The sequence below is a fragment of the Vicugna pacos genome, chromosome 8, assembly GCF_048564905.1.
Source record: "Vicugna pacos chromosome 8, VicPac4, whole genome shotgun sequence".
Taxonomy (NCBI): Eukaryota; Metazoa; Chordata; class Mammalia; order Artiodactyla; family Camelidae; genus Vicugna; species Vicugna pacos.
Genome location: NC_132994.1, coordinates 19,241,200 through 19,261,558, shown reverse-complemented (window position 1 = coordinate 19,261,558; position 20,359 = coordinate 19,241,200). Strand labels below are relative to the sequence as shown.

At 39.2% G+C, this 20,359-nt stretch overlaps 1 protein-coding gene across 11 annotated transcripts in view; it reads left to right on the top strand.

Annotated features, from left to right (window-relative positions):
* RRAGD (Ras related GTP binding D) overlaps positions 1–11,146 on the top strand; it is a 48,698-nt gene extending 37,552 nt beyond the window's left edge. For all 11 annotated transcript variants that reach the window (XM_072965623.1, XM_072965618.1, XM_072965622.1 and 8 more), the window contains 2 exons: positions 2,748–2,896; positions 8,221–11,146. In XM_072965623.1, coding sequence (XP_072821724.1) covers positions 2,748–2,896; positions 8,221–8,372 — 301 coding nt within the window. In that variant the 3' untranslated portion in view covers positions 8,373–11,146. The remainder of the gene's footprint in view (positions 1–2,747; positions 2,897–8,220) is intronic.
* Positions 11,147–20,359: the final 9,213 nt, after the last annotated feature.

The following is a 20,359-nucleotide window of genomic DNA, read 5'->3' as shown; positions in this document are numbered from 1 at the left end:
GAAAGTATTTCACATAATTGTGAATCTTCTTGAATGGATGTCTACAGAGTGAATGTGAACTAGTATGTCTGTCTTAATAAGACATCAGGTTGTTGCTGCTGTTTATATTGGATTTCATATCTCATACAGTTGTTCATGAGGTAAAGCTTTTCTTCACTTTCCTCTTTACTCACTGTGTCTGGCTTCTGGCAGAGTTTGTCTTACCATTTCTCAGAGTTCAGACTTCTAACTGTTACACACGTGCATGCACACAGTCCCTTGCATTGTGAAATAGGGAAAGTGATTCTTACCTCACTACCTGTAGTGAGGATGAAATATCATTAGGCTTCCCCTGTGGACCCTGGATAAAAGTAGCTGCCATTATTATTATTATTAATTATTTATTATTATTATTATGACTACGACTACGACTATTACTACTATTACTACTACTACTATTAAACACTGCCATACGGCTTTAGAAAGAGACCTTATTTCCCAAGATTGCTGCCCTGCAGTATTCTCTTGTTTTTAAACTATAAGTAGATGACCTTGAAATAGTCTTGGAAGCTGAAAGTACCCTGATTACAGTCTGGATGGCTGTCGTACTCAAATACAATGAACAACACAATTGATCTGGCACATATTCAATGATATGCATGATCATTGTTTTGCCACATGGTAATTAGATATAAGTGGTAAGTTGCTGGTATAAATGATGTTAATCAGAGTTACTTTTATCCAGCTAAAACAAGCATGGGGAGGGAAAGGCCGGGAGGAGGAGGGAGCAGGGCCTGGCAATCAGATTGTTTTTCCATGGTGGAGTGCAGCGTTCCTGGGAACCCACCCAGTTCAGTAAGAACCAGTCTGGGTCACAAATGGGGCGTGGGTTCTGGGGTTTCTTGAGACTGTTTGCAGGAGTGGCAATGAGCCAGCCCATGTCACCGGCAGAGGGTGGGCTGGCCAGGATGCTTGCTGCAGGCCAGGAAGCAGGCAGGGGGCCCTGTCCTGGGAGGTCTTGCTACTGGTTCCAGGCTGCTCTGAGAAGGCCAGCGACCCCTAGAAGCAGGTGACCTGGTGCCTCCTCAGGCTGCTCAGGAATCACAGCTGAGATTCTGAAACCGTATACACAGTTTCGGATAAAGGAGAAGGTACAGGGCGTACTCCTTTGCTTATGAAGATAGGATACAGAACTCTGATTACATCAGTGTCTTCCGAGCACCCAGTTTTGACCATTAGGCCATATTAATAATGAGAATAGCAGTTAACATTCTATATGTGCTCAGCACTGTGCTTAGTGCTATAAATGTATAATTTCATTGGGTTCATTGGGTTAGGAAACTTTGAGGTAATCATGGTTATTATATAGATGAGGAAACTGAGGCTTTAAGAAGTTACTCAATTTGCCCAAGATTATACAGGAAATAAGAGAGCTGGGATTCAAACCCAAGTCATCTGAGTTTGTAGGCCACACCTTTTCTTAAATAGACCAATATTTTTAAACTTTTTTTTGGAAAAATTTCAAATCTGTAGAAAATGTGCAAGAATAGTACAGTGAACTCCTATATACCCTTCATTGGGATTCACCCATTTTTATTAATTTGCCATATTTGCTCTTTCTTTCTTTTTCTAATACAGTCGGCCCTCTGTGTGGGTTCCACACCTGCAGATTCAACCAATCAGCAGATTTAAAATATTCAGAAGAAAAATTCCAAAAAGTTCCAAAAAGCAAATTTGAATTGGTTGTACTCTGGCAACTACTTACATAGCATTTGCATTGTATTAGGCATTATAAGTAATTAAAAGATCATTAAAAGTATATGGGAGGAAAACAACAAGGTCCTACTGTACACCATAGGGAACTACATTCAGTATCTTGGTAAAAGCTTATAATGAAAAGTATATATATGTATAACGATATCACTATGCTGTACACCAGAAACTAACACAACATTATGAACTGACCATACTTCAATTAAAAAAAAAAGTACACGAGAGGATGTCCATAGGTTATATGCAAATACCATGCCATTTTTAGCATCTGAGAATTTTGGTATCTGCTGGCAGGGTCCTGGAACCGCCCCCCCAGCCCCCCACACTGAGGGAGGACTGTAGGTGTTTGCTTTTAGTGGATCATTTGGGAGTAAGTTGCCAGCATCATGATTCTTTGATCCTAGCTACTTGAGCATCTGTCTCTCAATAACAAGGACATTTTCTTATAGGACCACAGTGTAATTTTCAAAGTAAGCGTATTTCACAGGGCTACATTACTCTAGTATTTCATATAGAGTCCCTTTTCAAATTTTACCAGTGGTCCTAATTCTCTTCAATAGTAGTTTTTCCCGTGACCCAGGATTTAGTCCAGCATTTGGCTGCCATGTCTCTTCAGGCTGCTTTATTTTGGATCAGTTCTTCACCCCTTCTTGGTCTTTTATGGGGCTGTGCTTTCGACAGCCTGATTATTCTGTCCCAAGGAAGCAGGAAGCCTTTGTGGGCCATGGAGGGAAGAAGACTGAACCTCCATCCCTCACCTGTGTTCCTCAGGTGCCTGGAGAGTGGCCCAGCTGTGTCCATAGGCGGTGACTGTCGTACACTGTGTATATTCTTGTGATTGGGTGTCTCTGAGCACTTTAGCCAAAAGGCACTAACAGTATGAACCATTTATCACTGTGATTATCATTCTCCATGTGAAAGCCGGTCTCCGTCGCTGGGTTACAAATTGCAGTTCTTAATGGTTCAGATATGTTTTGGTTTCTGTCCCCATTTAGTCTCAAAGAAGATGGAGCAGGAACCCCCTATGACAAGGAATCAACAGCCATTATAAAGCTGAATAATACAACCGTTCTTTATTTAAAAGAGGTGACAAAGTTCCTGGCTCTTGTTTGCTTTGTCAGAGAGGAAAGCTTTGAAAGAAAAGGTAATTTTTTTGTGTGATTTCAATGAAGCATTGTAATTCAGATGAATACTGCCTTTCCTGTTTGTTGAGTGTGGGTGGACAACGTGCCTCTGGAGGCTTCCAGACTTTAGTCACGGGCCCCCTTGGCTCCTGCCCACATCACTTGGGATTTTGGGATCCGTGAGCCAGCCTGCCCTCTAGTGATGCAGTGGCCGTGAGGTGAAAATGGAGCCAGACCATCCTCCCAGGGGCCCTTGCTTCTTTGGGAGCAAAGCTAGCTGGGGCGCTGTTGCCAGGCTGTAATGTGTCTTCCCTTGGGGCCAAGCCCTCCCTCTCGGTCCACACCTCTAGAAGGTCTTAGGGACCTTGTGACCACTTGTCCTCCCATAGAAAGGAGGAAGCTCATACACCCTTAAAGCTAGACAGTATTTCACTTCTGTTCAGCCCTTGTACATTCTTTAGTCCTAAACCCACAGAGATGGCATCGTGATTCCCAAAAAGGGAAGACACGAATATACTTAATAACATTGCCAAATTTAGTTTTATTTTAAAACAAAAGCAATTAACCTCATAAAGATACTTATATTCCCCTTACTATCTAAACTGGGAAATACCAGCTTAATGATGTAGCTAGGGATTTTTGCTAGTAATTAGGGGATGATTTACCCTGAATTCCCAATAAAGTGGCAGTAGTAATATTTTTCTGGAATAGCTTTTTTTTCCTTATAAGCAATACAAGTTCCCTATAAAAATACTTTGAAAACTTAGGAAAGTATAAAGAACAAAATAAAATCGCTCAGTTTCACCATCTAGAGCTAAGCCCCATGTTAAATCATTCTGGGATTTTTTATCTCCTTCCTTTTCTCCCTCCCTCCCCCTCTCCTCCTCCTCCCTTCATCCCTCCTCTCCTTCCTTCCAACAAAAGTGGTGCTATATTGTCTATATAGTTTTAAAAAATTATATTATTTATTTTTATTTTGGCAGGGAGGGGAGGTAATTAGGTTTATTTATTTATTTTTTTAGAGAAGGTACTGGGGATTGAACCCAGGACCTCGTGCATGGAAAGCATCAACTCTACCACTGAGCTGTACCCACCCCGCTATGTAGTTTTTTATTCTACTGTTTTCACTTATTTATATTATGAACACTTTCTTAATTCATTGAGCATGAAAGCATAATTGAGATTTTTTACTATTTCTTTTTGTTACAAAAGTAATAGCTTTTATTTACGAAGTTTAAAAATAATAAGCAACAAGACATAATTATTGATAAGTGTCTCACTCACATATCTCTTAGTCTTTTTCATGGCTCTCTAGATCTCTTTCTATATGAGATTATATGATAAATACTACTTTATAACTTTCACTTAAATTATTATAGACGTTTTTCCAATTCACTAATTTTTTTAACCACATCATTTTAATTAGTTTCTTCTATTGTTAGAAATGTGTGTTGTTTCTAGATTTTGATGCTGTTAATAATCTATAATGACCTTCTTTGCACTAAATATTTGTGTACATCTTTGGTTATTTCCTCAGGAAAAACTTCAACAAATGGAATTACTTAGTTCAATGCATTTTGGTGGCTTCTAATGCATATTACCAAAATGTCGTTCAGAACGATTTTATGGTTTTATTCTACTGAGAATATACATGTGTCCATTTTGCTATATTCTTATTAATATTGGACATTAGCATTAAAATGATAATTGAAAACAAATTTACCTTTTTTCTGCTTTTTAATGAAGTTGTGTATTTTTTCTGTATTTACTGACTCTGACCAACCAAATTGCCTTTTGTGTCCTTTGCCCTCAAAACTTTTAATTAAGTAGTGTTAACCTTTTACTTCTTATTTTCATTTTGCTGAAAGTCAGGACAGATATTAATAAGTTCATGGAATTTTGAAGCTGGACAGGACCATCCCTTGTTTCACCCTCTCAATTACAGATGACTTTACCCGAACCCAGGAAATAGAAGTGACTTTCTCCCAAGGTCACACCACCAGTGTCTGACAGTCGGGGCTAAAGATTTCTAGGCTTCTCCCTATATAGAAACAGTTGTGTGGACTGTGTTGTAAATCATTATACATATACTCCCTTGGTTAAAAATATTTCCAGAATTTATATTTGGGGATTAATATTTCATGTTGATTTTAGACCTAAGAAAAATAAAAGTAATGCATATAGTACAACTATAATCCCCAAACCTTCGAGGGTGGTAACAGGTCCTAAAATTTAGGGTACATTAGAATCAGCTTTGAGAGCTTGTTTATTTTGAATTAATTTTAGACTTAACAGAAAAGTTGCAAAAATAGTATAGAGTTTATATATACTCCTCATCCAGTTTCCCCAACTGGTAACATCTTACATACTGTAGTACAGTTACCAAAACTAGGGGCTAACATTGGTAGAACACTTATTAATGAAGCTTACAGACCATATTCTAATTTCACCAGTTTTTCCAAAAATACCTTTTTTTCTGTTCCAGGATCCCAAATTGGTTTAGTTGTTATTTCTCCTAGTCTTCTCTAATTGGGGACAGTCTTTCATGACCTTGACAGTTTTGAAGTGTGTTCATCAGGTATTTTGGACAGTGTCCCCCAAACTGAGTTTGTCTGATGTTTCCACACAGTTGGAATCAGATCATGCAATTTGGCAAGAATGCCACCCCAGAATGATGATCTGTCCTTCTCAGTGTGTTATATCAAGAGGTCCATGAGGTCTTATTACAATGATGCTGACACTGATTTAGTTAAGGTAGTGTCTACCACGTCTTTCCCCTGGAAAGTTCCGATCTTTCCCTTCGTAGTGAATAGATACTTTCAAACTATGTAAATCTTCTTTCTCCTCACTCTTTTGCCCACTAATTTTCACATCCATCTACGGTGGCAGGAGTAAATTTAAGCAGGAAATTTATCATGTGGGTCTCTGTTAAATTATTGCTAAATCACCTTGGTAGGATCATCTCTGAGGATGGGCAGATTTTGTAGAATTTATAAACTAACTAGGAACCTGGGTATTCATTTTAATGTTATAACTAAGAGATATAAATAAATAGGTAGACAAGGTTTAACCCCATCATGTTAAACTTGTTTGCTTTTTAGGGTGACCAACTGTCTCCATTTGCCTGGGACAGAGGGGACCTCCAGTGCCCAAACTGGGGAAGTCCCAGGCAAATGGGGTGAGTTGGCCCCCTGAGCTTTAAAAAGAACTTAAATGCTTTGCATACACAGGGAGTAGTTCGATCTGTTTTGTTGCTTTAATCTCAAGTGTTGAGGGCTGTTGGTGCTGATAATCAACACTTACTGGTTAGCCTTTCCTCCTGTTGGTCTCCTGTGTTTTTGTGGGTGATTTCTGAGACTGCTTTGGCATAAAGGAGTAAAAGCAGAGGTGGGATTCTTGGCCTTTACTGCACATCACAGGCACCTTGGGGAGGGAGGTGGCTAAAAAATAGGGACATCTGAGCCCGCCACCAAACAATTAGAATAGGTTCTTGGGAGAGGGGCTTGGGGCTTGGGGCTTGTTAATTTTTAAAAAGCTCCCTGGATGCTTTTAATGTGCAGCTACGATTGAGAACCACTGAGCCAGAGAAGGACTGTGTGTGATGCTGAAGGTCATGCTTATTCTAGTCATGTCTCTGTACTTGTATTTTCAACTGCCTTTTATGAAAGATGGAATAAACAGCAAACTCTTTGTAGGCACGCTTACGTCCTTTTAACACCTCAGTTGTGAATTTTCACTTTCAAAACTCCAAAGGAAACAAGATTACTCTTACATTTTAAATGTGCAAAGACGAGTAAGTTAAGATTTGTTAGGAGTCATCAGTAGGCTGTCTCTGAAATTTCCCAAGTTGAGTCCTCATTGAGCCAAAGGCCTATTTAGCTAAGCTTTCTTCTTAAGGTACTTGATTGCACACATAAGCAGAAAAATCTGAGGTTGTTCTTGAATCTCTTATCCAAACTCCCACTACATAAAATCATTTCTTTGCTCCTTGTTTCTTTTTTTTTTAATTGCATGCTTTATTTGGAAGATGGGTCCAAGAAATAAAAGTGAGGAACTGGGGAAATTAGCAAGGAAGGTAGAAAAGCCATCCTGCTGGGGGAGTCTCTGAGAAGCTGCACACAAGAAACTCAGCATCACCCTAGTTGAGCTTGCAAGACTGCATTTGTCCACCGACTCCCACGCCCCACTGTGTGAGGAGTGCTGTCAGAAACTTTTATGCCCATAGCCTGGTACCTGTCTGTGTGGTGGAGGAAGCTCTCTGGTGCCAAAGAAAGCCTCAGGCAGAGAAGAGATGCTCATACCTGGACTGGCTTATTTCTTATTCCCTTCTCCCTGTTGACTGTGGTCACTATCACTGCAGAAGCAGCAGAGGGCGCCATGCAGACTGTTTCCTGCTCCTGGAAGCTGCGCTGGTGTTCCCTCCACTGCACTTGCAGTTAGTTTTATGACTGCTTTGAAGAATTTCTCTTCTTGGCTGGAATCCCAATTCTTTTTTTTTTTTAACTGGGACTCTGGAATCACCTGAGTGGAGGGAAATAATTTTTGGGGTAATTATTTTTATAAGTTTAAAGATAACGAATGGACCATCACCTTATCTAACTGATATAAACTTAAAGCTGCTCTCAACACCTTTACAAACTAGTGGTGATGATGAGAAAGGCACTCAAGGCTTGGATTATCATTTATTCTATTTTTGTACCACTGTTTAATTTCTGAAAACACAAGATTCTCCCCTACTAATTCTCCATTAAAATTTACTTAATGTTAACAAACTGAGAGTGTCATTGGTTGTTGGATTCCTGACCTCAGAGTTGACCTGAGGTGACAATAAGCACTCTAAAATCGAGGACTTTGTTTTTCCCATAAGACAGTGGCTTAAATATTTCCTGAATATCTATTCAGTAAAGATTGATTGAGTCCATGACTTTGAGATCTCAGCTACACTCCAAGTCAGGATCTGCCTCCATTCAGAGTCAATTTAATACTGCCTTTTGGGGAAAAATAATAATTCACTGAAGACATATCTTAATTGTAAGAAATCTTTAATTCTAAATGATTTTAAAAGGGCAGTTCAATTTGCTCTTCATATCTTTTGGGTCATAGACACCTTTGAAAATGTATATACTCTGGAACCTTTCTTTGGTAAAAATGTATATTTATGAAACTTTGCCTGTAATTGCTAGAGGTTTACTGCAGTTCCTGACGCCCAGCTGCAGACCTAGGGAAATCTGTGGACCTTATGTTAAGCCCATTCCTCTACTGCCCCCTACTGGCGTATCCTCGCTATGGCTGACCAAAAAAAAATTAAGGTGATATTTCTAAATATTTTTATTTCCTTCTCTAGGGCTTATTGACTATAATTTTCATTGTTTCCGGAAGGCCATCCATGAAGTTTTTGAGGTGAGAATGAAAGTGGTGAAATCACGAAAGGTTCAGAATCGGCTACAGAAGAAAAAAGGAGCCACCCCCAATGGGACGCCTAGGGTGCTGCTGTAGGTGAGGTTTCAGGAACATCTTTTGAAATTAGACGTTTCAATGAGGCTGCTGCGCTGTGTTGCACTAAAGGAAGAGAAAGAAGGAGATTGGGACATATGACAGATATTTGTTGTAAAAAAAAAAAAATCCTGCCACCCTCTTGATCCTCTTTTTTAAATAAAGTAAGCACTTTGAAGCAAAAACTTGTATATTAACAATGGAGTGAAATCCACTGTAATTTCATTACACAAATGTAAACTTTTATGGTCTGCAGTCAGAAAAATCCTGTGTGAGAACTGCCAGGAACTGTATATATTTTGCACTTTTTCATGTTTTTTTTCCTCATTGAACTACACTTTGATAAAAACAACTTTTCTAAGCTTTTTTCTGTACTTGATGTCTAGGACATGCATACTGAGTCCATAGCTATAGGGCAGTTGGAAATTCATCAGAAAGTGATGCATTGGCAGTGACTTTTTATAAATTTGGGAATCTTTGCTACCAATTGTTGAGAAAAATCATTTTTCAGTGGAGGAACATTTTTCAGATTGGGGCGGAAAGCTCCAGGAGCAATAAGAACTGTCCCCTGTTTATAAATGGAATAAACAGAAATTTTGTAGAATAGTATTAGCACCAAACTTATCTCCAAATTTCTCCAGCCATGGCAGTGCTTCCCTACTCAACATTTTTTACAGAGCTCTTTACCTCAACACACCTGTCTCATCATTTTATACAAAAAGGTTATTTCTTTTTACTGCGTTACTGTTCTTTAGAACCTTTGGGACCAGATTTCCAAAATGGTGCCGATCACTGGAGAGAAATCAGAGTGTCGCTAAATTGCAGGGTTTCTGGAAGCTTTTCTGTACCTGCCGCCCAGGCTGATGTCACACCAGAGGCCACATGGTCTCCCCAATGTAGGTGATTGGCAACTGCAGGTTTAAAAATATATCCCTTACAATTATGTGTGTTTGGCCCCTGATAATGGGCCTCTTCGTGTGCAACATTTAGAATGTTTGTTTAGGACCAGTTTTTTTCATTGCCCCACGACTACAGGCTGCATCTCATATCTCCACCACCATAGAGCTGAGTCCTGGTGGGTGCATTTGTCACCTCTGAGTCTCTTTGTCAGTGACAGTGTGCCTTGTGGCCTCTGCCTCTTCCCACTTTGTGATTGAACTAGAGCTTATCTTGTTAGCGGCATACTCTGCATGGCTAAAAAGCCATCCTGAAAACCCCTAAAGGTCAGTGGGAAAGGATGGCTGGGGGAGGTGTTACACTTAGCTCTGTGTCTGTTTCTCTGAAGTTCCTCCACTTATGTTTACTTTAGACCAACAGCAAGTTAAGAGATTTTATGTCTACCCTCATCCCAAACCATTCCAAGCAGATAATTCTAGGTTCATCCCAAAGGTTAGTGCCCTAAAGCATGTTGGCAGGTATTAGGGAAAAAAAATTTTTTTAAGTAGAGCCTCACAGGGGTATCAAAGCTGATCCTAGCAAAAATGTATCAAGTTCCTAAAGCAACTTGTTTTTGAAACAATCCCACTGCTCTCTGTGGCTTCTTTCCACCTCCCCAAATCCTATCCTTTTGAGGCTGGTAACTGCAATTTAAGATGGTAGCTAATTGGGGTTTAACGTATGAGCCCTCCCAAGGGTCTATGCATTTTGGAAAGAAATTTCTAAAAATCACGAAGGTGCCCTGACTCCCTTCCCCATGATTCCTACTCAAAAACACGGCTGAGTAGGAACCCAGGGCTCCAGGGAAGTCTTTTTCCTAATTTCTAGACCTATATAACCTGTTGGACCTTTGCCGACATGGTAACTGTAGGTTGTTCTTATAAACCTAATTCTTTTGATACTTTTTACACAATGTTTCTTTCTGAATAAGCAAATAAAGAATCACTTTTCTAAAACGAGTTTATCATCAAAATAGAGGCATTTGCCTGTCTGGTACATCACCCATTACTTAGGTAGATATATTATTGTAAGCAGGTGGAGCTTCCATTTTTAAGCTGGGTCTATGATGGGTTTTTGTTCCAATGTGCCTTAAAAGCCTATTAATTCAAGAGCAAATGATTCTTTGGGGGGAGGGCAAAGTTCATGCTATGGTCTGGGACCCAAGTTCATGGTAGTAAATGCACTCTGATTAATCACACATTGATATATAGACTACTGCCTCAAAGCTGTAAGCATGGCAATGACCTCTCAGTTAAAGAGAGATGTAGGAGTTATGTCTAAGTGCTCAATTTCTGAAATCTGTGCTATCGGAATTACAAAACCTCTTCGGTTCCTTTTGCGTTTTATTTTTGACATGGAACTTAGCTTCCTGCAACATGTGTGGCCACCTTCAGGTCTCAAATCTAATGCTATAAATATATATAAATATACAAAATATTGTATAAATACAAAGCCCAAATACATGGCTACAGTGACTGCTCTGGAACATTTCTGCTTATTTTCAAAGGTTGAGAACTTGACCCGCAGGTTTCTAGGGCAATTAGAACTTCTATATGGGGGTGAGACTCTGTGAACTGTCATCTTTGGTTATTTTCAGTGATGTAGATTAGATTAGTGTGTATGACCAGGGTAGCGTGTTTCTGAAGGACTATAAATCAAAAACTGGTTGACATTCATGGACAGTGATATTTTGTGAACATGACATATTTTGGACCCTTCAATATAAAATGACCTAAAACACAGCAATATTGTTATATACGGGTTATATGCTAACTGTTTGAAACACACTTGAGAAAAATGGCTGAACTGTCTTGATTAAAGTATGGTATGCGTTCAACTTACACAGACTGGATGTAATTTGTCATCAAGTATTTTATTCAGTGTTATGTTTTCCTTTAAGCAGTGCATCATTTATAAACATTGTTAAACCACCACGTTCAAGAATGTTAACTGCTGATTTAAAAGCCTACGTCATAAGCTCGTGATTTGGTAGGGCTCTCATTTAGTTTCAGGCATATTCATAACTAATCTTTCTGGAAGCAGAATGGTCTCTCTGGTGAAAAGGAAGCCTGGTCTTTCCTGTGTGCCAGGTTGTCTACCAGACACGCATACAGTGGCTTCACTGGCCCTATTGGGTTCTTTTGGTCAAACGTGTTTGTCCTGATTAACCAGCTCTCATTTTATGGAAAAATGAGGATAAATCACTCTGAGTTGGATTTACATTTTTACTCTCATTTTTTAAAGCCCTGTTATCCCTGTATATTTTGGGCCTATTTGGACTATAAAACTGTTATTTCAGCAAACTTAAGATATTAATTCTTGCTGCTCTGGCCCTGATTCCTAGCTGTCTGAAAATTCTTTTCCTAACTGTCCATTTTTGCAGGCTTACTTGCTTAGTAAGATTTCACTCTATGATGACTTTTACACAACCTGCTGGAGTTCTCAGAAAGGGCCAGCGTTAGATGCTATATCCTGTATGTGAAATCTTGTTTCTGATTGGAAAACTTGATCTAAAATAATGTATTTCCAAGATTTTTAATTTTTTGAGTTTAGGAGAAAGAAAACACTGTCTTTAACAGCATCATTTAATGCTAATAGATGTTGAGTGCGCTCAGTATGCCACGCACTGCTCCTAAGTGTTTTCACATAACTTATCCTCCCTCATAAACCCAAGAGGTAGGTACTGTTAATCATGCCTGTTTTACATGAGGCAGCTGAGGCCAAAGAGATGAAATAACTTGGTCAAGATCATATTACTAGACACCCTAAGGGATGGAAATATTTGTAATGTATATAAGATCTCCAATAAATTAGTAAAAAAAAATCCCCCCCCCCAAAAAGGTCATATTACTAGTAAGACACAGGGCCTGGAGTCTGACCCAGTAGCCTACCCTATCAACTTATGCTCTAAGCAGCCTCACCAAATATCCCTTCAAACGCCCTCCTTTCATGAATAGGAAGAGGGGGAGTTGAAGTTCAGAGTTTCTGCTGCATGGGCTTAAGAAGGCTGAAATGCTGGGGTATTTAAAATACCTTTTCTTACACAAGAATCAATAGGAGCAGTCTTCTAATGTGCTTCACTTGGAGAAGAAAGTCAACAAAGATCATTCCTTTTTCCTTCCTAATACATTAAATAACTCTAGTTCCCAAAATAATATTAACAGTGTTTAAATATCAGGAGAAAATTTAAATAACTTATACCTATTTGGCTATAAACGAAGCAACAGTATATCAAACTCTAAGAAAATCAAGAAAGAACAAGCCTTTGATCTAAGGTGTATTCAACCTTTACCTTGATTTTTTAGTATCTGTAACAATAACTTGTAGAAAACAACACAGATCTGGATTAAAATTCAAAAATACACATTTCAATTTTAATCCTCAGACCTATATTTAAAATTGCCCCTTTGTTGGACTCTTCAATGAGAGGAGGCTCAAATCTAAGACGTCCAAAATGGAACTGGCATCCTTCTTGCTAAGTCCTCTCTGTGTGATCGTGTGACCATCCTCCCTAGCATCCCCGCCAGAAACCTGGGCCTCATTCGTGACTCTTCCCTCCTGCTCACAGCTCCAAGCAATCACCGTAGCTCAGCCTTACAAAGGTCACTGAATGTCTTCTCTCCTCTCCTATTTTTCCTAGTTTAGACCACCGTCTCCCTGTATTTGGATCTCAGTGACCTCTTAACCAGTGTCCCTCTGCCTCATCCATCCATCTGCTCCATCCTCCACACAAGACCCAGAGTGACCTTCTAAACCATACTTTCTAACCACATCACTTACTTGCTTAACACCTTTAGTAGGTTTCCACTACAGATATCAGTTCAACTCCTCAATAAAGTTTCAAGACTCTGCCTCCCAGTCCTGACCCTTGTCTCCAGCCTTGATTCATTCTCAGCAGAGCTGGAATGGTAGCCCATTCTTTTGTCAGTCATTTTCTGAGTTAAAACATAATTTTCTTTCATTCAACAGTTATTGATAAGACATTTGTTATATGCCAGACTTTGTGCTTAGTAAAATAGCTGAAAGACAATAGACATGGAAGGATTTTAAAATCTAAAAATAATAGAAAATAGTGCTCACTTTAGCAGCACATATACTAAAAATAATAGAAAATAAACTAGTGTTGGATAGGCCCTCTAGAGGTCAATTTTTACAACCACAGTCGTAGAGTGTCTTAAACCCGCCAGCAGGGACCATGGGACCCATAAACAGATCTGAGAAGCTGAGTTGTTCCATCAAGAGCGAATCACTGGCCGTATTGACTATACTATTAATTCACTGTAAATATAAGAAGTAGGCTATCAAAGTAGAATTGTTTATTGAAGTAGTGCCTTTCCTTATAATTAAGAAGTGATTATCTTAAAAAGATGTTTTAATCGCTTCTCGGCCTTTTGGCTAAGATCAAGTGTAAAAAGATGTTTTAAATGTTGATGTTCATACTTTTCTAACTTAATCCAGGTATGAAGTCCATATCATTTCCCAAATTAGATTTAATCAAAAACTTATTTTAGTGTTACTCCTCTTTTCAATCTGTTTGTACCAGGGAACTCTGAGTGCTCCCGAGGTAGGTGTTGTTCATGGTCTCTTGATATGCTGATATGAGGAGCAGTGGAAGATGTGGGCAGAATCTGACGGCAGAAAATAGGGCTAATGCAGAGCTTTTTAAAAGCTCGTTTAGAATTTTGGAAGATTCGATGATACTTTAAAAAGTGCCAAATTTGGCCTGGCAGGTCCTCCAGACTATCTACTTTTATCAAAAATGCAAGTTAAGTTCAGGCAGTGATCTTATTTCAGTTGTCCTGTTAGTATCTTTGCAATGTTTTTTTATAATAGACATGGTAAAGTGAAAATATGGGCTTTAATGGTCCCTGTCATCATTTCAAAGATACTTCAACTGGTATCATGTAATTCCAAGGAACAATTCAATTTCATGAAAACAAATAAATTTAAATTTATATTATATATAAAATAAGTAAAATTATTTTAAAAAATAACTAAATAAAAGTAAATAAATAAAAAACAGAATCCGAAATAAGATCTTTAAGACTAATCTAGTAGATACCAGTCATTAGCCTTTCTTTATAGAATACATTTTTAGTTTCAATAAATGATCTACAGGTAAAGCTGAGCTAGGTCTGATCCTCAGTATTCAATCTTGAAAAAATAAACCATCTTAAAAAGTAAAATGATGATGTGAGCTTCTACCCAAAGCAAAGTTTGAACAGGATGCTTAAAACTTCCCTAGGACAGAACTGTAGGAGTTAACCCTTTATGAAATCCATTTTAAAGTTTTTGTTGTGAGTCACAATAAATACAATTCACACTGCAAACTGTCACACACTCGTACTTGAAAATATTACTTTAAAAAAAAATCTCATGAAGTACTATCCTTTCTACATGTAATGCACACTAGTATTTTTCTCTTTCCTTTCCTCTTTTAAAGATCTCACAATCCATTAATGGATTATGACCTGCAATTTGTAAGCACTGCTAGAGGGAACCTACTGGCCAGATCAGAGACACCTGAGGATTTTCTTTCTAATCTAAAAGATTTTCCTTCTGTGTTAATTTTAAGATTTTACAAAACATGGGGAAATTCTGAGGAAGTTCTTGAATCTTTCTCTCATTTGACCCAGGCTTTCTGCTGTGTCTACCAGAGCACTTTTCACTGGCATCCCTTGGATGTTTTTGTACGTTGTGTTGTGTTAGGAGTCGGGGTGCTGGGGGCTGCAGTCTCTAGAGGATCATCTTTTACTATAGACGCTGTCCTTGACTAGTATAAATAATTAACTTGGAACTGAGTGACTCATTTAACTTCTATGGGGTCCTTTTTTGATTCAGAGGACATTGGTTTCATGCAAGAATCAAGAATCCATGAGTTTGGCCCTTTTGTGCTATTTTGACTCTCCCAAGAACCAGGTGGACAAGGCCCTTGCCAGTGAAAGGGAGCTGATCTAGCCACTGCACTCAGGGTGGAGGAGGAGGGGATGAAAGGGGACTTTCATTACCATCCAACTACCTGAGACCTTGACCACCCTGATTTCTCCATCTGTACTATTAAGCTGCTGGGGCAACGGGGATCCTTCTAGTTCCCAAACTGAGAGTCAAAAAACTAAGGCCCTTCCCTGAATGGACAACTACAGTAGAGCAATTGAGACCTGGCCTCTTCCATGCTAACCCCCCTCCACCACTGTGGAGAATTCCATTCCTACAAGCTATTTCTCTTTGCTTCCCACTTCTATTATTACCCAAGTCCCTTTGGCTGCTGCCCAGTTCTCTCTGCCTCCGGCCTGTGGATAGCTCACTCCGGAGTGCTCCACCTTCATCAACCAGATAGTAACCAGGAAGTAACTTTTGTTCTAGAGACGTGAATAATATTACCTAAATGCTCTGTGGCTGCACAATTACGCTATTCCTCTGTGCCCTGAGCATCGACTGTAGACTAGAATGCTTCACATGTCTATGAACTTTTTTTTTTTGGAAGTTTGTGGATGCTATAGTGATAAATAAAATACAAGCTTGTTTAAAAGTACTGAACTCAGAGTAATTTTGTGTCATTTTGCATTTTCCCAACGAACAGAAACTGAAACTGCTCGGAAGGTAGAGTTTTTCTGTTCTATTCTGGCTGGTTCGTAGCTAAGTTTCCGCCATCAGCAAGTGGCTAGAAGGGGTCCAGAGAATGACAGATTGGGGTGACAGGATGTAGGGACATAAGAAAGAAAAAAGGCATAGACAGACTGGCAGAGGGACAGTGCCCAGCAGAGCAATAAGGAGAGGACTCAGAAGGCGGGAAGGAGAAGACGCAGCTGTGCAGGGCTCTCTGCTGGAGCATCATGAAATACCTGTTCTTTCACCCATGAACAACAGTTTTATCTTAGTTGCAGGTGTTTCCTTCAAAGCTAAGTTTAGCAAATGAAAGATTCCTTGTCAAACTCAGGTTCACTAGAGCTAAGGAGTAAGGAATAGGAGCATTGTAATTTTTGGTGCTAATTCTAAAAGCACCTTTATTATGAAAAAAAAAAAAAACCCAGAGAAATGCAATCCATGCAAATAAAGCAAAAGCACAGGTTTCCTTTTCCTCATCCCTAATACCAATGGGCTGTAATTTCAGGGGAGATGTCACAGATAATTCAAAGCTATGGTAGCAAATTAGGTCTCCAAGAAAAGACATGATTTTTTAAAAAACCACAGTAAAAATGGTTTTAATAATGTTGCAAATGACTATTGAGTACTGTATTTAGAAAATGCTTCTTTGCTTATTAACAGGGAAAAAACTTTTAAAATGAGGTACGTACAAGTCATCTGGTGGAAGAACCCCACTACCCCAGTACTGTAAGCACTCCACGGGGTTTCAAATAAACTCACTTGCTATCTGTCCATGATATTTTTTTTCTGGAATAGAGTCTTAGGAAAGTGTTCAAACAGAATGAGCAGGAAAGACTATCTTAAATACAGCAGAAACTGAAAAAGAAAAAAATGAAGAGGCAGTTTCTCTCTGCATGTCTCAGCTGGCCAGCAGATGGTAGACAAAAGCAAAGCTATTCGACCTGCGATGCAGTGAGGTGTGGCGTACAAACTACAAAGAGCTCCTTCCTGGCTGACTTTTGCTGTTTAGGTAACCAGAGTTTAAACTTGTGTCCCTAATAATCACCAACATCTCTGAACATTAATACCAGCCAGCTGCATCCCCATGGGGAAATTAGTATCATCTTTCTTATTAACGGTCCCAAAGGGGAAATCCGGGGGTGGGGTTGGGGGACAACAGGAAAACTATGGCATTTTTTTTTAATAAAAAACAAAAAAAACTCATGAAATACTCAAAGTAATTCATAAAATGATTACAATAAAGTCCATATATGGCTTTCCAAGGTGTCTTTCACTTTGAATTATACTCTAGGAAGACGACCTAAAATTTGTCAATTCAAACGGAAAAAAACCCCCCCAAATTCACCAGAGTTAATTTTAAGGATCTAATTGGCTTTATTGAATGATTCATGGATCCCACCTAGCAAACAGAAAGGAGTTGCAAGGAGTTGTACAAAATGGAAGGATTTAGAGGCAGAAGAGGGGAAAAGAGTGGATGGTTTCAGTTTTAGATAATCTACCTCCTGGGATGGCAGGGAGCTATGTGGCAGAATACCTCATCGGCACTGACCAGAATATTCCAGACTAGCCAGTTAAGGATACATTCCCAGAGGAGGTTGTAACTGCAATTAGGTTAGGTAGTAAGTCTTGGTTTAATGACATGTGGCTTAGTAGAAATGACTCCATTTTGGGACCGTCATTTCTTTTTTAACAATACAAGTCATAATAGCACTGCTAGTTGCAAAATAAGTAAACCAGTTAGCTGATGGCAGATATTTTTTGTCTAAAAAAGTATAAACAATAGAATTTCAACCCTGTTAAAATACCTATGCTTTGGAAACAAAGGCCCAAGGTGTCAGACAGATAAGTCGGGGCACCGGGCAGGTAGGTGGAGGAGAGGGAGGATGGTCTGGAAGATGGCATTATGTCACCTCCAGCACAAAGGGACTTTACTTCTTCTAAATGAGTGCCAGCAAGAAACCGGTTAGAACCCAACAGCCGCAACTGCACAGCAGCAAGGACTCAATTGGACGTGACCCAGTGCTCACTGCAATATAATTAACATTGCAGTTTAGCTCCCCCTACCATGGGTTTTTCTATGTGCATCATGGGTAAGGATATGCACAAAGGGGACAAACGTGACTAAGCATTCCAGGGGCATAAGCTGTCAATCAATCAAAAGACCCCCTCTAAGTGAGAGTATAAAAAAAAAAGGGCAAAGACCGCTGCTTTTTTCCTCCCTTGGGTCAGCCCGCCTCCCGTTCTTGGAGGTATACTTTCCCTTTTCTAAATAAATCCTTTAAAATCTTCTGCTACACAATGCATCATTTCTGGTCTGTATTCTTATCTTTTGGGTATGAAAAGAACTGGGCTCTTTTCCCTTTTCCTTTTGGAGTAACAAAGGTAAATACATTAAAATGTTAATCATGGCCATTTCTGAGCAGAACTATGGAAGGTTTGCATTTTGTTCATATTCAAAATATTGAACAATAATCGTGTATTACTTCTATGATCATGAAAAAAATCATTTTAAAAAATAAGAAAAGTTTTTAATGCTGAAGAAAAATTATCTTAAAGTACATGGTCTTAAAACTGAGCAGGACCCTGTGGGGCCCTCCTGCGTACAAAAGCCTCTCTGCATCCCCAGTTTCTTGTTTGTAGAAAAGGGGCTTCAGCCTCCTAGACTTTCCCTGAGTTCCAAAAAGGGCAGATTCAAACAGTTGCTAATCAGGGAAGGGAGGGAATGCAGAAACAAAGAAGGAGCAGTCAAGAAAAAACAGTGCAACTTTGTGGTAAGGTCCTGGTTCCTCCAGAAGGAACAGTATCTTTGAGTTCTTTTGGAACTAAAGTCCCCATTCAGGTGGAAGATGGTAACTTCAGGCTGAGCACAAAATTCCTGGAACACCACCCTGTTACCTTACCACCAACCAATCAGAAGAAAGTCATACAGTCTGCAGCCCTAAAACTCTCCCCCAAAAACCAGCAGGGGAATTCAGGATTTTTTTAAAACAAGAGCTTGCTCCTTGCTTGGAATAAACTATTCTCTGGTCTAAACTCTGGCATTTTGGTTTGTTGGCCTCACTGTGTGTCAGGCACTGGAACTTGCATTTGACAACAGTAAAGTAATACACTGAGGTTCTAAGAAGCATGTCCCTGATTTCAAACGGTAGGGAAATAAGGCCTTGTAGGACACAAGACAGCCTGATTCCTTTTGAGTGTAGTGAAAACAATCCCAGTTTCAGAGTCAAAAGACCTGGACCTGAATCAGAATTCTTCCCCTTTCTAGGTAAGTAGCCTTGAATAAGTCAATGAAACTTTCAGAAACTCTAAATTGGATTTCAAAGTATTCAAATCAAGAAATTAATGAAAATGTAGAAAGATTCCCTTTCATCAATATAATAAAAAAAAAAGACTATGTCAAAAAGATATGTCAACTGAAAAAAACGCACAATCTAAAAGTTGAGAATTGTTTTACTTGATGGCCTTACTGAGAACTATAGCCCAGGAGACAGCCTCTCAGATCGCTCTGAAGGGCTGTTCCAAAGAGGTAAGGGAGGAGCCAAGGTATAAAGGAGTTTTAAAAAATGTAAAATACATGTAGTCAAACATCAAAAGATTACTGCTAATCACAAAAAAACAGACATCTCAAGTCAATGATTTTAGTGCTTTTCTATGTACAGGAAGATGCAAGAGTCTGAGCTTATTGAAATTACTCTTTTGATGTGAATCTTAACTACCTAGGGCCAGGATCCTGTTTTTCTTCATCCTGAATCCCCTCAGGGCTCACCTTCGGGGGCAGCTGCAGTGGCTGATGGCTTAATGGCTGCAACATTTTTTGTTTACTGAAATGGTAGGCAACATTTTTTAGGTCCACAGATAAGAACTTGTAATGTAGTTGAAAGAACCGAGAGTTTAAGGAAATGGCTCAGTTTCTCTGTGATCTCAGCTCTCTTTATCCATAAAATTGGTACAAATAATCTATGGCACTGCCAGGGCTGTTGTGAAGAGCTGATGTATGTTAAGTGTCCAATACAGGGGTCAACACACAGTAAATGCTCAAAAACTATAGTCCCCTCCAGGGTGCAAATGATAATGGAGAGAGATCTATCCTTCAGTGGGCTTCTGGTGACTATCTAAACAAAACAGGAACTAAATAGGTCAAGGATTGTGGTGTTGTTGCCCAACACAAGATCGTGTACCCGACGCAGTGAGGCCAAAGATACCGAACTGTTGGGGTTTGGAGCAAAGAAAGGTTTACCGCAGGGAGACACCAATGGACATTTCCTTTATAAATGTGAATGTTCCTTACAGAAAGGGTAACTTCTACTTGATTTAGAGTTTTTCACATGTCTGCTGTTTCTTAGAAAATAACCAGCTTAATATTCCAAAGAGATACATTCTAGGGCGGCAAATTCTGCACCCCTCAATACTCTTTTCCTCTGTTAATGTCTCTGATGGGAGAGATCTTA